The sequence below is a fragment of the Gossypium hirsutum genome, chromosome D07 (assembly GCF_007990345.1).
Source record: "Gossypium hirsutum isolate 1008001.06 chromosome D07, Gossypium_hirsutum_v2.1, whole genome shotgun sequence".
In the NCBI taxonomy this organism is placed as follows: domain Eukaryota; kingdom Viridiplantae; phylum Streptophyta; class Magnoliopsida; order Malvales; family Malvaceae; genus Gossypium; species Gossypium hirsutum.
Genome location: NC_053443.1, coordinates 28332809 through 28349883, shown reverse-complemented (window position 1 = coordinate 28349883; position 17075 = coordinate 28332809). Strand labels below are relative to the sequence as shown.

Below are 17075 nucleotides of genomic sequence, written 5' to 3'. Positions count from 1 at the left end.
TCTTTTTTTTCCTCCTTTTTTCTTCCTAATTTTCCCTCACCCCCAATGGCCTCCCACTATAAAACTCCCATTTGAACCCCAACTGACCTACCACCCCAACTGACCTACCACCGTAAGTTCCACCATCGACCACCGCCGAATGCCGTCAATCACCACTGATCATCAAAATTTTTTCCCATCTAGTACCCCAACCTAATTTTTTTAAAAGTTTTTTTATTTGATAAAGTAGGGGCAAGCCATAAATATGTCATCACTAAAAAATAAATTATTTTTTTAATATTATAAAGTGGTGCCGGCCATTTATCAGCAACTAATTTTTTTTTCAAATATTAGTATACATGTATACTGGTGTGAAAGTGTATGAAAAAAATATTCAGGTGTCGACCTCCTCTAACCCCAAAAAATTAAAATTTTTAAGCTTGATACAATCATAAGCAATGAATGGATCCAAAATCAATGTAGTATCCGTCATTAAGTCTCCATTTGAGTGATTGTTTTTGAAGCTGAGCGATTTTTTTGTGCTTATTTATTTTTCGAGTATTTTTGAGTCAATTAAACAAAGGGACAACAAACCCGAAAGTAGAACTTAGTTTCATCTTCTTTCTCATTTTTAGCCTTTCTTGAAACTATAAGCTGTGGCGGGAAAACTCCCCTATTGAAAACGTAGCAATCTTCTGCACCCGCTCTCTTGCGATCCAAACCCTGCTTGGGTTCACACCTCTTCCTTATCTTCTGTCTCATTGTTAATCGACGTCGTTCACAACAGACTTCAAGGAAGAAAACCAGAAAATGGGATGGATTCACCCAGACATATCGCTGGAAGAAATGATGAAACTGATAGAAGGGTTTGTTGATATCCTGGTTTTGGCTTCTGGGTATCAATCCTCTTGTCTTCTCGCTCACTGGGACTCTGATAACATCAAGCGAGCCTTTCAATGGGCCCTCTTCTTTGAAAATGTCAGTAGTCTGTACCCTCTTTCTCTTTTCTCTACTAGCTCGTGGATTGGCTTACTATGTACGATAATGATTGTTCAAGATCTTTCCATTTAATAAAAGAAAAGAAAAGAAAGGACTCTCCACCCCCCCATCATCTGGAATAGGCTATGCAAACTATATTAATTGAAATTTCTTTTACCCTATTGTTTAGGTTTTTAGGCGTTTAAGCAGCTTGGATGTTTATCAAGAGTCTATTCAGGAGCTTGATGCAGCTCTGTCCGAAATGACATCGCATCCGTCCTTTCCTCAGGTTCTGGTCTTTATATATGCTGCTTTCTTATTTACTAATTGAAATTCAATGAGATTGTATTGTTATTAATATCTTTCTTTTTTCTTAAATGGTGCTAGGGTCTTGCACATTTGTCATCTGTTACTCTTAGAAGGGCAAGAAGTTTTTTGTCGGAACACTTGCTCCATAATTTGCCATTGAGGGATTCACATCTAAGAGCTGTTATTACAGCAATTGTGGAGATGGATCTTAGTGACCTTTCGCAGACAGAGCATGACTGTCTCAATGCATATTTGAATAATTTGACACTGCAAAGCAGGATTTGTATGAGGGATACCAGTACATCATCTCCAGATTTAACTCCGACTGTTCAAACCGAAAAGTCTGGTACTGATAATTTTACTAAAATTGCTCTTCATGAACTCTTCAGGAGACAATCTTCTGTGTCATGCGTTTCAGTTATTGAGGAAGGATTGGATGTTCTTTCTAATGCCATGAGACATAGCAGCCGGACTGACTCTGAATCTAGCCTATTTAGGGAGCAAATGAATCATGAAACAGTTCCAGCTTTGTTGCGGTAGGTAACAATATTTATTGCTAGTAATTCCTTGTTGGAAACCATGGAAGTAGAGAAATATGAATGGCGAATCATAGTTTGTAAAAGGTGATGGAATCTGTTAAGTTCTTAACATCACCCTTTTAGAGTCTAAAAAGGCCATTCTATTGTTCTCTTTGTAACTCATGGATCTCCCTTGTTTATATTTCAACTAGCAATTTTCTGATGTGGTATTTGCAGTCTGCAAGATTCTTCAACAGATCAAATGCTTACTCTTTATCACTTTCCATAAAGTCTGAGCCAATGTGCTTTGTTTCTGTACATAGAAGTGCAGATGCATTAGTTGATGTTGTCACTTGGAACCGTTGGAAATCAAGGGCTTTTTCATATTTTCTTGATAAGAGAACCATTAGGATGGTGTCTGGTGCAAGCTTAATATTTTCAGACGCCAATGCACAATGGAAAAAAGTGTTTGGGCAGCTGCACATTTCTGACAAAAGTAGCAAAAATGATCTGCACCAGGCAATTGTAAGTTCGTTCTACTTGATATAAATAGTAATGATGGAAGCTTGCTTTACCATGGTTGATGTGTATCCTAGCAGTGAGTGTACCATGGTTGTTCATGGCAATTACTTGTCTAGTTCTTGCACTTTATTTGTTCTATGTTTTTTGGCCGTCATGTCACGTGTCCATCTAATATAGCTATGATAGGTTTTAAAGCTTGGGAAGTATGAAGTTTTGGTATGCTATGGTCTGCATTATTTTCCTTTTGCTTATTTGGACTTTGAATGTACATTTCTGGTAACTTTTGTTTATGATTTATCAGGATAAGAAAAGGATATTTTGTTTCTTCCTTTTACTGTTTTATGTTTATGGTAGATGTAATGGGACTTGAAAACTTGTTTAATTGTTGGGAAGAGATGGTCTTGTTCTAAAACTGTCAATTATTTGAGACAAACTGCAATTTGGTTGCAACAGAAATTTTCTTTCTTCTTTCTTAGAAGTGCATAGTTTCAGTTCTCATTTCTGGACTCAATGTGATTAACTAATTTCATATTGCTTTATCTTTGCTTACCCGAGATTGGTAGTGGTAGATGTGGTGTCTGTTCAAGATATACCTGTTATCTTATATGAGCCTCTATTTGGAGGTGTTTGTCTCCTTAAGCATTAATTTACTTATAAGTCCTTGTTTTCTCCTCCTTATATCATGAAAACCAGGAGCTCTTGTTACTAGGAAGCATTGCAAGCAGATGGAATTGCATAATTGAACACTTGATGTCAGCATCTTATGATTCTGTTACCATCTCAAAGCAATATCATGTGCTTGCTAACTCGGTCTTTGAAATATCTCAAAGTAGTCATCAAATAGAGGAAATAAAAAAATCAAAGGTATTTCTTGAGGATTAACTTTAACATCAGTGATTGTTGCATATGTCTATTTTCTTGGTGTACAACCATTTTGGTTTACTTGTGTTTATGAGCTTTGTGCTAATGTATTTTTTATTTATTTATGCACACATGTAATGGAGGAGCTTAGTTTGGGTTTGGTCTTTTTTTAGCATTCTTTTTTATGTGGGCTTCTCCTTAAAATAGTAAAGGTGGTTTTATTCTTCTATGATTGTATCATAAGGAGTTGAATGATTTACAGGCCACAGTTCTATGTTAAGCCCCTGATGCTGCAGAAGCAGAAGTCATTGATTCTGTTCTTGCAGTTACTGATCTCAGAATCTGAATAGACCTTCAATATACCCAGAGTTCCCCTTGATTTTCCTTAGAATGATACTGCAGCTTTATGTATAGTTTAACTGCATTTCTTCATACCATTTTTTCATCTGGATAAATGCACAAAAACATTTCAAAAAGATTTGTTTGATTGATGCTGAAAAGAAAGCTCCTGTTAGCCTAATTGTTGTGGTTAGCTATAGCATAAAAACTGTTGCTCTGGGAAGGATCAAATCTTTTAAGTTTGTAGTCTGTCAAGTATTGGACATTTTTAGTGTCTATTTTGAATATGCTATTTCTATGCAATTTGTGCAATATCTACAACAAAACACTGAGAATGAGTCAAATGAATGTATTTTGCCCCTCAAAGAGAAGCACTGCATTTTACATCTTCAATTGTAGTGCAAATTTGTTTCGAAGTTATATGAGAAGTATCATGCTATAGTTGGTTACCATTATAGCTCCAAATCCATCTTTTTCTTGCTTCTAACCTTCTAGTTTGTGCCACTATTTATTGTTTATTCTGGTTGTCTCAATTAGGAAGGAGGTATTCTTGATTATCTGATGGGACTGTTGGGTGGTCAAATACACCTATTGTGGAAATCATCTCCTGCTCTGGCAGCAGTTTCACTTCCATTCTGGTACTATTAATCTGTGTGGCTTTGGATAATATGAATTGTCTTTGTTGGACCAGATAATTAGGACAATTTGTATGTTACATTGTGAGCAATAACACTTATTTTATGCATGTCTAAAATTTTGGAGATTGCACAAATTTACATCATTTTAAATATATTGCCTATTGTATACACCTACTGAACATTAATGGCAGAAATAATATAGTAAGTATGAACGCTTGTTGGTATTGAGAATATTGATGATCATTGAATGTCTCCTCATTACTGAATGAGTCCATTTCCATTGGGCAATTGGATATTTCTGAGAGTGCTTGTAGTTTACCTGCTTCACGGTTCAAGATGGTTGTAACTGGTATTGCAGGCCTACCTTATTTAGACTTTACCTGAGTGAAATTGAGATTCAATTCAAGGGAAAGCCTTCTATGATAAGGTTTGGCATTCGTAAATCAAATTTTAATTGATCATTATAATATGTCTCAAATTTGTAAATCAAAGGAAAGTATTTACATCTCAATTCCTCTCTCTCTCTCTCTATGTTGTCTTGCAGATGCTGCAGTTGTATTCAAGACAGGAATGAGCATAAAGACTGTGAGTATATTGGTTCTCATATCCATAAACTCCTTATGGATGCTTTTATATAGATGTAAATTTTACATTCCTTGCTGAGTCAGGAACCTTAAAATGGCTAAATACCAAATGCCACAAGATTAACTTAGGCTGTCAGCTATTTGCCTTATGGTATTATTCCAAGCGGAGCTTGAGAAAGCCTTGTTGAAATACCAGCCTAAAACTTAGAATAGAATCATTTCTAGCAAATGCATGGTTTACATACAATTTTGTCAATGCTGTCAATCAACCCTCACTGTCAAATATGATCTCCCAATTATAATTGCTTTGCTTGTACCCTGCAGGTGAAGATTAAGACAATAAGCAATTACCATTTTTGCTTAGAATCTGCCTACCTGGTAGTTTTGACATGACCACTTATTGATTGATTTAAAAGGAGGCTGGCTTTTGCTACTTTAATACCCATTCTCTTCTGTCTGCTGGCATAAGGTGGCTGCATTTATGTAGATCACTTTAATAGATATTAATACCTATGGCTACCCACACTTGATCATGTTTATGAGATGAAAGCCATAGGTATAACATCCACAATTGGCATAGGCATGTTAGCTAAATAGAGCGGAATTCTGGATCCAAACAAGCTTTCCATGTGACGCCTAGTCAATCATATAGGGACAACAGGGAACCTACCCCTGATTTTTACTTATAGCTCTCTGTTTCATCTCTATTGAGATTCTATGCTTTATGTCAACTGAAATAGTTCACTCTAATCTTTGTTTGTATCTGGGATATCAAATAGATGATCTTTTCTTTCTCTGATAATTTAAAGAACTTTAATTTTGAAAATGAAGATTGTATAAAATATATAAGTAGATACTGTGATGCATTCCCAGGTGAACTTGCTGAGAGAATTTGGTGTCTCTACATCTTTCATGTTTGTGGCTCTCAAATAATAAATGGTGCATGTGGTGCTTGATAGCTGAAATTTGTTGTGCTGGTCTTCAATAAGGTTCGTTTTCTTTTCTATATCTATTGCTGAAAGTGGCATTTTCATTTTGTGTACTTGTAGTAAGAGCTACTTTTGATCTAAATTTTTGTTGTTAAAGATCATGTTCAGAACTAACTGTATGTGGACCTTAGCTAGGATCTTAAAAGTGCAATCAAGAAAAATCAGTCTTCAAAATCAACAATACATAGATGTTAGTGGTCCACTATGTGAGATTGAAGGCTTTGAAAAGGTTCATTTTAATCTGTGAAACAAAGGATGTGAAATTTCACCCCCACACCCTCCCCCCAAAAGGGAAAAAAAAGAAACTAGTGAGACATTTTTTGAAAAAATGATGTAAAATACCAAACTTGGTATTGAAAATCGCTATATTCTCATAGCAGGAAGTTATCATTTTCTCTTTTTCGCAGAAATGTTGGTGAAACTTATTGTCGTATACAGTAATTTCGGTGGCTGTTTTTGTTACTATTTATTATCACCAAGCATCTGAAATAAGCTGCCCAACGAAAATATTTTCACATCTTTGTGGGCCTTCCTAACTCTCCATATAAAGTCAAAAGTATTTTCGTGGGGCAAATAATAGGGTCAAACTTAGGCACTAGAAGGGGCACTGCTTCTCTCTCGTTTCCTCCTTTCAGCACTAGAAGGGTCAGACTTTGCCATGGACGGCATAAACTTTTTAGTCATGTCCAACCTACTCTTAATCTCTCTTGTTTTCTTATTTCTTAGATTATTTGCAGCAAGTTCTCATGCGTAAACCAAGAGAAAAATCACAAATGATAAACGCTAGCAACTTTTTGGAAGGTTAATCACTTAATCCAGAAAGTACCCATCTCAGACATCATATCACTAGTTCTTTCTCCAAGTTGAGACAATGGATGACCTAGGAATGATGGCAAAGCAAAGTGGAAAGAACATTAGGTGATAGTGGTTCTAATGTCAGACAAATGGCTAAGTGCCATCTAACATCTTAGACAGTGACGTCTCTTGGTAGGGAATTAGATGCATGAAAGGCTCAGTTCATGCTTCTTTGAAACTATATATCTTACTGTTCTTATTGCTTTTAGACTTGCAGGCTCTCAACTTTGAGTGGATATAAAGTGAGAAGTTAGCTTTAAAAGCTTAGAACTGAAAATTCTGAGCATGCAGATCGTGAAGAGGATTCAGTTCTTGAAGTGGGAAAAGAAAATAGCAAACGATGAGCATGCAGTCAAACTTATCGAGGCAGAAAGAAGGCCGACTTTGTGTTGCTGCCCAAAATTATATGCGTTGAAGCAGTTTGTTTTGAAGCTCAAGTCCCAGTGGAGGAAAGCTATGAGGTTGCAAAGAGGCAGCATGCAGTTCAGCTATGACTTCCACAGCTATTCTCTCAACTTTGATGATGGGTTTCCTCGCGAACATGTAATACACTGAGTTCAGCACCACGAACTTTCGGTTCTGATCTCCAAATAAATCTTCGGTCGTTTGAGGGGCAACTTGATGTGTAAATAAAGGTTTTGCCATATTGTGTTTATTGGGTTTCCTGTTGGTCTCAACTGTTGTCTGTTGTCACTCCCACTGAATTTCCTATGATATAACAGTGATAACTAGTTTCAGAATCTGTGATGGCATTATCTTCAAACCATGTACCGACATTTTCCCCTCAACTGTAATTTTAAACGAGAAGGAAAATAGGAAAAAGGGAAAAAGAAGTGGAAAAACAAGCCGTTTAGAAACATACATTATTTACTGGCCAACCATCTGTTTTACTGTCAAAAAGGATAAAAGAGATGGGCATTTGGCCGTCTCCACCATCCGGTGCTTTTCCTCTTTTTATCGAGACATAATTCTACTTTTTGTTATATGTTGAGCTTGAGCTAGAATCCAAATTTACATGCCTCGCAAATTTTAAAAAGGTTCATTATCTTTGATCTTATCTTGGGTTAGCCCCCAGACATTAGATGGTGATATTCAAAGTTTCAAAAAAGTTCCACCTCGTGAAGCATAAAAGTGTAGTGTCATTATTATTACTAAAAACATCGCCGTGCTTTATGGCAAGAACTGCGGGGGGCGTATTTTTATTCTTCTGGCCCTGAAATAATTGAGAGACCAGCAATCATATAGGGCAAGCATCCAAGAAAACAGTGAGGATGGATGTGCCTTCTAAACTGATCCATGCCAGCTGAGAATTAAATGGCATGACGTGGTAACAACGTGACTTAGGCACCATAATTTGACTGCCATAATCGCATTGGGTTAGTCCCTATATCCTTTAACCCTCAACTAATTTACTATCTTCCATTTTAATAGATCATCATTCCATGTGATATTCCATAACTACATGACAGGATCATGGTTCCAGCCTAGAGTAAGACCCCACCTCCCCATGTGATCTCTTTCCTTTTATTACCCACCATCAACGTTCCAATTTCATATCACTCTTCATTCCTCACCTACTCTCTGCAAAAATGGCAAGGAAAATTGTGCTCATTCTGGTACTGAGATGCCTCTGCATTGGGCTAGCAGCTGCTGACTGGAACATCTTGAACCCAATATGGAATATCAATGCAAGACAAGATAGCTTGAAAAACTACTGTGAAAGTTGGAGGATCAATGTGGAGCTGAACAACATAAGGGAGTTCGATGTAGTGCCCCAAGAATGCGTTGCTCACATCAAGAAGTACATGACTTCATCACAGTACGATGCTGACTGCCAGAGAGCTATCGAGGAAGTGACACTATACTTAAGCCGCTGTTGCTCTTTGAAAGGTGATGGCAAAGATGCATGGATTTTCGATGTTGATGATACACTCATCTCCACCATTCCTTACTTCAAGAAACATGGTTTTGGGTAAGTCTTAAATTTTCCATTCCTTCAAGTTTTGATTACATATGAATCTGGTTGATTTGAAACTAAAAAACCAGGGGAGAGAAGGTGAACTCATCTTCTTTGGAGGCATGGATGGAAGAGAGCAAGGCACCAGCTCTCGACCACACATTCAAGCTCTTCCATGACATTAAAGATAGAGGGATGAAAATCTTTCTAGTCTCTTCAAGGAAAGAAACCCTTAGATCTCCTACCGTTGATAACCTCATTAATGTTGGATACCATGGATGGTCTAGGCTCTTCTTAAGGTATGCAATGCAACTTACCTGAGTTTTCATGTGTTTTTTCTCTGCACATTTCTCTTGGATTGATTTTTTTATGAATTGAATGAATAAAGGGGTTTCGAAGATGAATACATGCATGTGGAACAATACAAGTCCCAAGTGAGGAAAACATTAATGGATCAAGGGTACCGCATATGGGGAATCGTTGGAGATCAATGGAGCAGCTTAAAGGGTTTGCCAGAAGCAAAGAGAACATTCAAGCTGCCAAATTCCATTTACTACATGTCTTAACTTCATCTGAATAAATTTTTATGCACTCATTTTCCCACCTCATGTGCTTTTGTATTTGCTTGCGGTTGTTTTCAGAAATCCAATATAAAATATCAGTAAAAATATCTATATTTATCTTCTAATAGTTGGTCAGATACTGGATTTTATAAGCGTACAGATGAAACCAAAAAAAGACCATTGGCAGAAGAGAAATTTAGAGCTTAATAGAAAATTCCCCAATTTTCAATCAATCAACATCGAAGCCTGGTGAATAAGAGCTACTTCAGAACGATAAACTCTGCCTGTTCAATCTATAGAGAAGCAGAAATGGCCGGTAATAAAATACAGTGTCTTATGTTCTATCCAAAGTTGTAGCGACTTTGCAAGGATATACGCAACTATGTTCCCCTGTCGATAAATATGTGTAAATTCAAGTAAAGCCAACGGGAAAGCATCCTTACTGCCTGAGATCAAAATCTTTATAGCCTTGACGCATTCAGTTTCCACAATGACTCTTTTTTTTTGGCCAAAGATTCCGTAATATCTAAGTGCAGTGCATTTCTCCAAGCTATTGTCAGACTAGAACAAATCCCAATGTTATGACAAAAGCCTATTATCCAACTTCCTTCACAATCTGTGATAGCACCTCCTGCAGATGCCAACGAGGTAGTGCCATGACTGCTCCTTGACCCACCTCGGTGGTGGGGGTTGCCAACCCGCATTCTTCACTACAGAACTTACCACGGACGGTTGGTTGGCCATAGAAGCTTAGATTGTTGTTGCCTAAGACCAGCTATGAGACTACATCGAAGCTGGAAGAGTGATCTTTGCTGGAAAATAACTTCATTGAGCTTCTTCCATATTCTCCAACAGAGAAGGCCACTCAAATCAGGAAACTGAATGTTAAAAGCCTTCTGAAAATTGTCTAATTTCCACCCCCTCAGCCTCAGGCGTTGTAGAGAAAAACCTGCGATAATTTTGTGAGGGTAGGAGTGACTCTCAACCACACTGCCTTAGCTGCGCAGCAGTCATGTAAGCATGCGAAATTGACTTTACATAGTGCCCACATATGCTACACGACTCATACCCCTTCTACACCTTCCAAATTTGTCAAAAGGCGAAATTGGCCAATTCTCTGCGCCCCTTGTATTTCTAAACCAAATCCCATCGATCATCTGGTAATTGCCAAGAGTTTGCTGCCAAGCCCACGATAGGTAGGAATTGTTATTTTTTAATATAAAATTATAATTTTAAAAGTTCTATAAATTTTGTTTATAATTTTTTAAATTTTCAAAAAGTGCACAAAAATTTCATAGAAGAGCATATACGAAAAGTGTTTAGTAAATACCATAAATAGGTTGGGTGAAACTTAACATGACGGATGTTTCTCTTCTTAAAAATCCTATATTGCAATAAGTGGTGTTCCGAAATTAAGATGGAACTTGGTTACTTGGCTTTACAATGATAGTTGACAAATCGAGAGTTTTACAAACCAAGGCAAGGATGACTTACTATTGCATGAAAGGAAGGTTTCGGACAGATTGAAGTGGAAAGTGACAATGCCATTCTGATTGATATTATTAGCAACTATTATGTAATGGATAATAGCCTTTCAGAGGTACGACTTATCCACTCTCTACTTGTGAAGGGTTAACAAGTTAGATTTCGACATATTCCAAGGGAACAAAATAATGTTGGAAATTACTTGGCTAAGATAGCTATTAGAGATTTAAATACGGTTTGCACTTTTAAAGATCCTCCATTGAGTGTTTGAGCATTGTTGTCAGCTGGTCTTCAGCAACTTGGAACCATGGAAAATTTTCTTTAGAGCTATGTTGTAGTTTATTTTTGCTGCTACATTTTTTACCAAAAAAAAAAATTGTGTTAACAAAGATATTTGAATTTTCTATAAAAATGACCAAAAACTTTTAATTATTTATGAAAATAACCCACCCTGAAAATCATGTACGTAAATGGCCCATTTTGAACACTAAATCTCGGTGTCGTCATTACCATTTACGACACCACCCATTAGGGGTGTTCATTCGGTTAACCGACCCGAAATTACTATAACCGAATTAACTAACATTCCAAAAATTTTAACCGTTAACCGAACCGATTTTTTTTTAAAAAATTAACCGAACCGAAATTTTTTCGGTTAATAAGGTCAGTTAACCAAATTAACCAAAAATTGTGTATTTTTTATTTTTGGTTAAAAATTACTCGAATTACCTGAATTACCCGAATTACCCAATTTTTTTTTATTTTTTATTTTTAAAATTTAAAAAAATTATAAATTATTAAAGTAAATTGGGTTTTAGACTTTAATAAATTGGGTTGTCTTTTAGTATTAGTTTTATTGGATTGGGTAATTGGGTAAACTTTAGTTTTAGTTTTATTGGGTTGGGTAATTGGGTTGGGTAATTGAGTTTGGGCTGGGTTGGATAATTTTATTTATTAATTTTTTCGGTGGTTTCGAACCGAATTAACCGTTAACCGAAAAATCATAAAAAAATTAACCGACCCCCGACCGAAAAAATTTGGTTAACCGACCAATTAACCGAATTAGGTCGGTTAACCGAATTTTTTCGGTTTTACCCGAATTATGCACATCCCTACCACCCATCACAATGACCCAATGATTGACCCATGGAATTAAAAAATAATTTCTTTGGGTCTCGCCGTTGAATGGGTGACACCAGTATAAATACACGTACACACCAGTTTAAAATATTTGTATTCCCTGAAAAAGAAAGAATTTTTTTAATAGGTGCCACCAATTTTTTTTTCTAAATAGTGTTTTTGGTGTCATTGCTCAAAAAAATTTTTTAAAAAAGAATTTGAACTTTTTTTTGCTACAGTTTTCATTGGCGGCATCGGTTAATTTAATAAAGAAAATTTTGTTGTTTAAAATCCTACAAATCCAATATAGCTTCAATTACAGAAAAGAGCAAAACTGAAGAGAAGAGTAGAAGGGAAGCAGAAACAATGAATGAAGAATGAAGGTTCCAAGAGTGAAAGACACGTTGAATTCTATAACTTCTCTGAAACTTGAACTAACTCGATCTTCCATGAAATAATGAAAAAAAAGTCAGAAAAAATGAAAAAAAGCCTGGAACCGAAAAATAAAAGGAGAATGATTGAAACAAGGGAGAAGAAAGAGGGGATGAATCCAACACAGAAAGAAAAGGAAGAAGAAAAGGTAAAGAGAAAAGAAGTTAAAGAAAGGGGAGGGAAATGGTGTACCTTCGGAAGGAAAGAAAATAGAGAAGTAAATGCCTTAATTAATTGTCAATTGTTAGCAACTTTCATTTTTTTATTAATTATTTTTTTCCCTAACCTTTTAGCTTCTCCTTCCCTTCTCTGAATCGTTACTCCTCTTTCATCCCCCATCATTAATTCCCTTCTTTTTTTTTTTTCTGATTTCGTTCTCTTTTTTATAGTTTCCTTTCATATTCTCTTCTCCTCTTTTCTCTCTTTTTCTTCTTTAAAGATTTAATAACCCAACTCTAGATCTCATTTTGTGAGCAAGTCAACGTCCCTTCATATGATTCGGTCGACCCATTGCTTCTTGGTCTCATTTCTTTGTTTCACTCGACCAACGACTCTCCTTCTTGTCGTTGCATCCACTGCAAAGCCTATCTCCTGATTCCAATTATTTTCAATTCAACTTCGCCTTTTAAAAAAAAAATCAAACGGGTGCTGCTGAAGGTAATGGCAGCACTAATTTTTTAACATAATTTTTTTTAAAAAGAAAACATAAGTGTCACCAATGACAACAACGACACCTATTAAAGTATTTTTTCCCCTCAAAATATTGACATTTTTAAGTGACCGCATAAATATACATACTGGGGCCGTCAATGATAATAGTGACACCCAAAAATATTATTTTTTCATTAGACCAGCCAATGATTAGCCTATTATGAAGGGTGGTGCCGCCAATGACAATGATGACATTGAGCTTTTCTGTTCAAAACGAGTCATTTTTGTATATGATTTTGTAAGTGGGTCATTTTCATAATTAATCAAACATTTTAGGTCATATTTGAAAAAAAAAAGTCAAAATATTTGCACCATCCTGACATCTTCGTTAGTTTGGTCAGTCAATCAAATTCAAAGTTTAACACAAGTTATTAAAGTCTAGTGGACATTATGTGTTGTAGAAGTCAAGGTTCAAACAGAAGTCAAAAGTCAATTTATCACCACAGAAAAGCAAATAGTAATAAAGGTGATGAATAGAAGGTAAAAGTATTATGGAGATATTTGTATTAGGAGTTAAATTGTAGTTTACCACTATTTAAAAAATGAGTAAACTAGTCCCTATACATTAAATTAAAGAACAAATTGATATTTTTAATTAAAAATTTCGTGTATTTATACCATTAAAAATTGGTGTGATTGATAGAATAACTAATAACTCATGTTGGTGTATAGTAATAAACTTTTAACAGGAAAAATGGATGAAATTTGTAACAGAAGATCTAGTTTGCTCTTTGATCTAATATATAGAGACTAATTTGCTCATGTTTTAAGTAGAGGGAGTAAAATGCAATCTGACTTCTATTATAGTAACCTTCAAGTCCATGGTACTTTTACTAAAAAATAGAGTTTTGAACAGAATAGTTGAGTATTGCACTTCTAATGGTAATTGATATTTGAGGAAGGAGAAAAGTAGAACTAGTGAACATTTGGTCCCCAAAATGGGGTCAATCCAGGACTACGCAATAGAAAATTACCTTTGCATCCACAAAAATCCAATCTTCTTATTGGTTGTATGGGATATTATACAATATACATATTTCATATATGATACAAAGCAAATGCAAGTATTCTTTTATATGACTAGACCGGATTGAAATCTTATGTACTGTTTCAATCTTGTTTTATTTTTGGAAACTGATTAGCTTGTCAATGGTTATTGTTCCCAATGGTTGATCCAAGCAAGCTAGTGTTCTTGTTGACAGCTCTTATGCCACGAACTGTATGGTGGGTCGTGACTCCAGCACGAATCTTATGCAGGATAAGCCTATGGTGATAACAGATACAACTTCCTCTGCTATTTGGTCAGTAGGAGGTGGAAGTCGTTGGTCTAGTAGATCCTTGAGAAGCAATTCAATGTTGTTTGATAACAATGTTATTGATGACAGAGAGCTCAAAAGCTTCCCTTGAGTGTTTTCCCATCATGATTTCTAATGCCACCACTCCAAAGCTGAAAACATCGTATTTCATTGTCACTCGCATTGTGAGCGCAAGCTCTAAAGGACAATAAATTAAACTAACTCAACCATTGCAATAACAAATAAAAGTAACATTTAATTCTGCAACATAGAAGTAAGTAAATTGTTTGCTAACCTAGTGCTATGTACCCATAAGAGCCAGCAACTGTGGTCCAGTGAGATGAATTCAGACTCAACAACCTAGCAGTGCCAAAATATGAAAGTCTTAGCTCATACTCTCCCTCAAGCAAAATGTTGTTCAAGGATTTGTCTCTATGTATGATAGGTGGAGAGCAATCATGATGCAAGTAAGCAACTGCATGCGCCAACCCTTGCACTATTTTCACCCTTGTACCCCATCCTAGCTTTTCTCTCCTTTATTCTCCATACAATACACTTCCCAAGCTACCCCTTTCAACACACTCATAAACCAAGTATATGCGCCCTCCTCTAGAACAATATCCATACAACTATATGATATTTTGATGCCTAGCTTCAGTCAACATATGAATCTCATTCTCGAAGCTCCTTTGATTTGTTTCTTGAATATCATCGGAACTTGACAAATTGAGTTTCTTAACTGCAACTACTTGACCCGAGGCTAATACTGCTCGGTAAACACATCCAAATCCTCTTTTACCAATGCAATACTTATCGGCAAACCCTTCTGTACTTTTTTTAATGTCACCAAATGTGAATTTTCCATCTCTTCCCCAAATGGTGGATTAAAAAATTTTGGACTTTTTACTCTGCTCATCAAGAATCTTTCTTTGTTTGTGATATAGAAACACTCCAACAACAATTGCTGCTAGAATTAATATACCATAGATAGGAAAAATAATTGCATTAAAAACCTTCTTGCTATTGGATTTTCTCTTTGTAGCACTTGAATTACAAGGAGTTAATCCTTTAACATCTTCATATAAGCCTAAATTTCCAACAAAAGCATTCCAAGTAGCATTACGAAATACTCCACTACTTGGAATTGAGCCTGTTAACTCATTGTAGGAGAAATCAAATGAACTAAGACTGATCATGAAGGAAAATGAAGATGGGATTCTTCTTGAGAAATCGTTATGTGAAACGTTTAGAATCTTCAGCGATACAAGCTTCCCTAAGTCTTGAGGGATTGAGCCAGAGAGTGAATTGCTACTGAGATCCAATGAGTACTGCAAAACTCATAAGCTACCTAGCTCGCGTAGAATTTCACCAGATAACTTGTTTTGACTCAAGTTCAATCTCAATAGTTTTTTGCAATTCTCGACTTTCTCTGATATTCGTCCTATAAATTTGTTCCTAGATAGATGAAGGTACTCTAGCATCACTAAATTTCCCACAGTCTGAGGGATGCGACCTCTGAGATGATTCTGGCTCAAATTGAGATTGAACAACAAGCTCAAACCCCCAATTCCAAAGGAATTTCTCCAGTTAGCTCATTGGCTCCCAGGTTTAAAACACCCAACTGAGCCAACTTCCCAAGCTCAGCAGGTATTCCACTAGAAATTTTGTCTCTCTCAATTTGTAGTTTGGTGAGATTTCGGCATTGTCCCCACTATGGTGAGATTTCACCAATGAATTTATTGCCACTAAGATAAACGAAGTCAAGAACATGATGAAATCAAAATGCATTGGTGATGTTACCCGTAAAATGATTCCCTTCAAACCAGACTCTCTTTAGCTATATATAATTTTTCAAGCAAGCAGGCAATGACCCTGTGAAGTTGTTTCCATTTACAGTGAAATTTTCAAGAGCCAAACCACTGCACAATTCAGGAGGCAATTCTTCAGAGAATCTATTGTTGGAAAAACTTACAGTGGCCAACTGAGGGCTGTTCTTACCAAAATTTTGAGGAATCTTACCCGAAAATCTATTGGTAAACACCAAGAATGCATTCAAGTTAGTGAGGTTAGAGATTGTGTCGGGCAATTCACCATGGAAGATGTTTGTGTTGATATCAAGAGACTTAAGAGATTTCATATTGCCAACCTCTAGTGGAATTGTACCGTTGAAATTATTTTAGAAAAGTTGTAAGGCCTCCAAGTTTGAAAGACTCCATACAGTTTGAGGAATTGGACCTGAAAGTTGATTTCTTGAAAGGTCTAAAGTGTTCAATGAATTCAAATTTCCAATCTCTGAAGGGATTGAGCCTGAGAGTTTATTATCATAGAGAAAGAGGATCCTCAACTTAATCAATAAGCCTATTTTTGGTGGAATTTTCCTTGTGAAGAAATTGCTTTGAAGTTGTAAAGAGATCAAATTGGTCCAATTGGAAATCAAAGATGGTGAAATCTCATCGGGAAAAAAATTATCGGACAATCCCAACTAAGTTATTTTGGTTAGTTGAGACAAGAAAAGTGGCAACTCCCCCCTTAGATTATTCAAAGCAAGGGCAACAAAGGTGAGGTTCATACATGAACCAAGCTCGGGTGGGATTGTAGAATTTAAGCCATTTGAGTGAAGATCAAGTCTCCTGAGCTTTCTTAGTTGGCCTAAAGAAGATCCCTTTCAAAAAATTTTCATGCAATTCAATAGTTTCAAGGTGAGACATGGTTCCTACACTATTAGGAATTGAACCATTGAACCGATTAGTTTTTAGTTGAAGAACTATGAGCTTAGAAAGCTTAGAAATGTTGGAGGATAATGGTCCTTCAAATGAATTACCACAGAGACTGAGATACTTAAGATGGCTCAGATTGGTGTACAATGATTCTGGTATTGAACCACTCAACCTATTCACTGACAAGTCCAGGAAAGTAAGGTTATGACAGTTGAGTATAAATT

The 17075-nt window shown here is 36.1% G+C and overlaps 3 protein-coding genes across 7 annotated transcripts; 2 read left to right on the top strand and 1 right to left on the bottom strand.

Annotated features, from left to right (window-relative positions):
- Nucleotides 1-333: 333 nt before the first annotated feature.
- Nucleotides 334-7312, top strand: LOC107954632 (uncharacterized). 5 transcript variants are annotated; one of them, XR_001699629.2, is made up of 11 exons: nucleotides 334-957; nucleotides 1148-1246; nucleotides 1345-1802; nucleotides 2108-2309; nucleotides 3000-3170; nucleotides 4044-4144; nucleotides 4503-4571; nucleotides 4689-4729; nucleotides 5602-5717; nucleotides 6444-6704; nucleotides 6782-7312. XR_001699629.2 is itself a non-coding variant. In XM_016890245.2 (10 exons), exons 1-9 carry the CDS (start codon nucleotides 790-792, stop codon nucleotides 5682-5684), a joined length of 1392 nt encoding a protein of 463 aa, XP_016745734.1. In that variant the 5' UTR covers nucleotides 334-789; the 3' UTR covers nucleotides 5685-5717; nucleotides 6444-7312. The 5 variants fall into 5 exon arrangements, 4 of the variants coding, with proteins under 4 accessions (XP_016745734.1, XP_016745735.1, XP_016745736.1 ...); XM_016890245.2 differs by having other exon boundaries at nucleotides 6444-7312; XM_016890246.2 differs by lacking the exon at nucleotides 6444-6704 and having other exon boundaries at nucleotides 335-957; nucleotides 6864-7312.
- Nucleotides 6153-9217, top strand: LOC107954633 (acid phosphatase 1). The gene is made up of 3 exons (XM_016890248.2): nucleotides 6153-8544; nucleotides 8619-8828; nucleotides 8918-9217. The coding sequence occupies exons 1-3, from the start codon at nucleotides 8162-8164 to the stop codon at nucleotides 9093-9095; spliced, it is 771 nt and encodes a 256-aa protein (XP_016745737.1). The 5' UTR covers nucleotides 6153-8161; the 3' UTR covers nucleotides 9096-9217.
- Nucleotides 9218-9811: 594 nt separating this feature from the next.
- On the bottom strand, nucleotides 9812-16271 carry LOC121219165 (leucine-rich repeat receptor-like protein kinase PEPR2). The gene is made up of 5 exons (XM_041096851.1): nucleotides 16029-16271; nucleotides 15696-15845; nucleotides 15148-15462; nucleotides 10162-10270; nucleotides 9812-10041 (listed from the first exon to the last, which is right to left on the bottom strand). The coding sequence occupies exons 1-5, from the start codon at nucleotides 16269-16271 to the stop codon at nucleotides 9812-9814; spliced, it is 1047 nt and encodes a 348-aa protein (XP_040952785.1).
- Nucleotides 16272-17075: the final 804 nt, after the last annotated feature.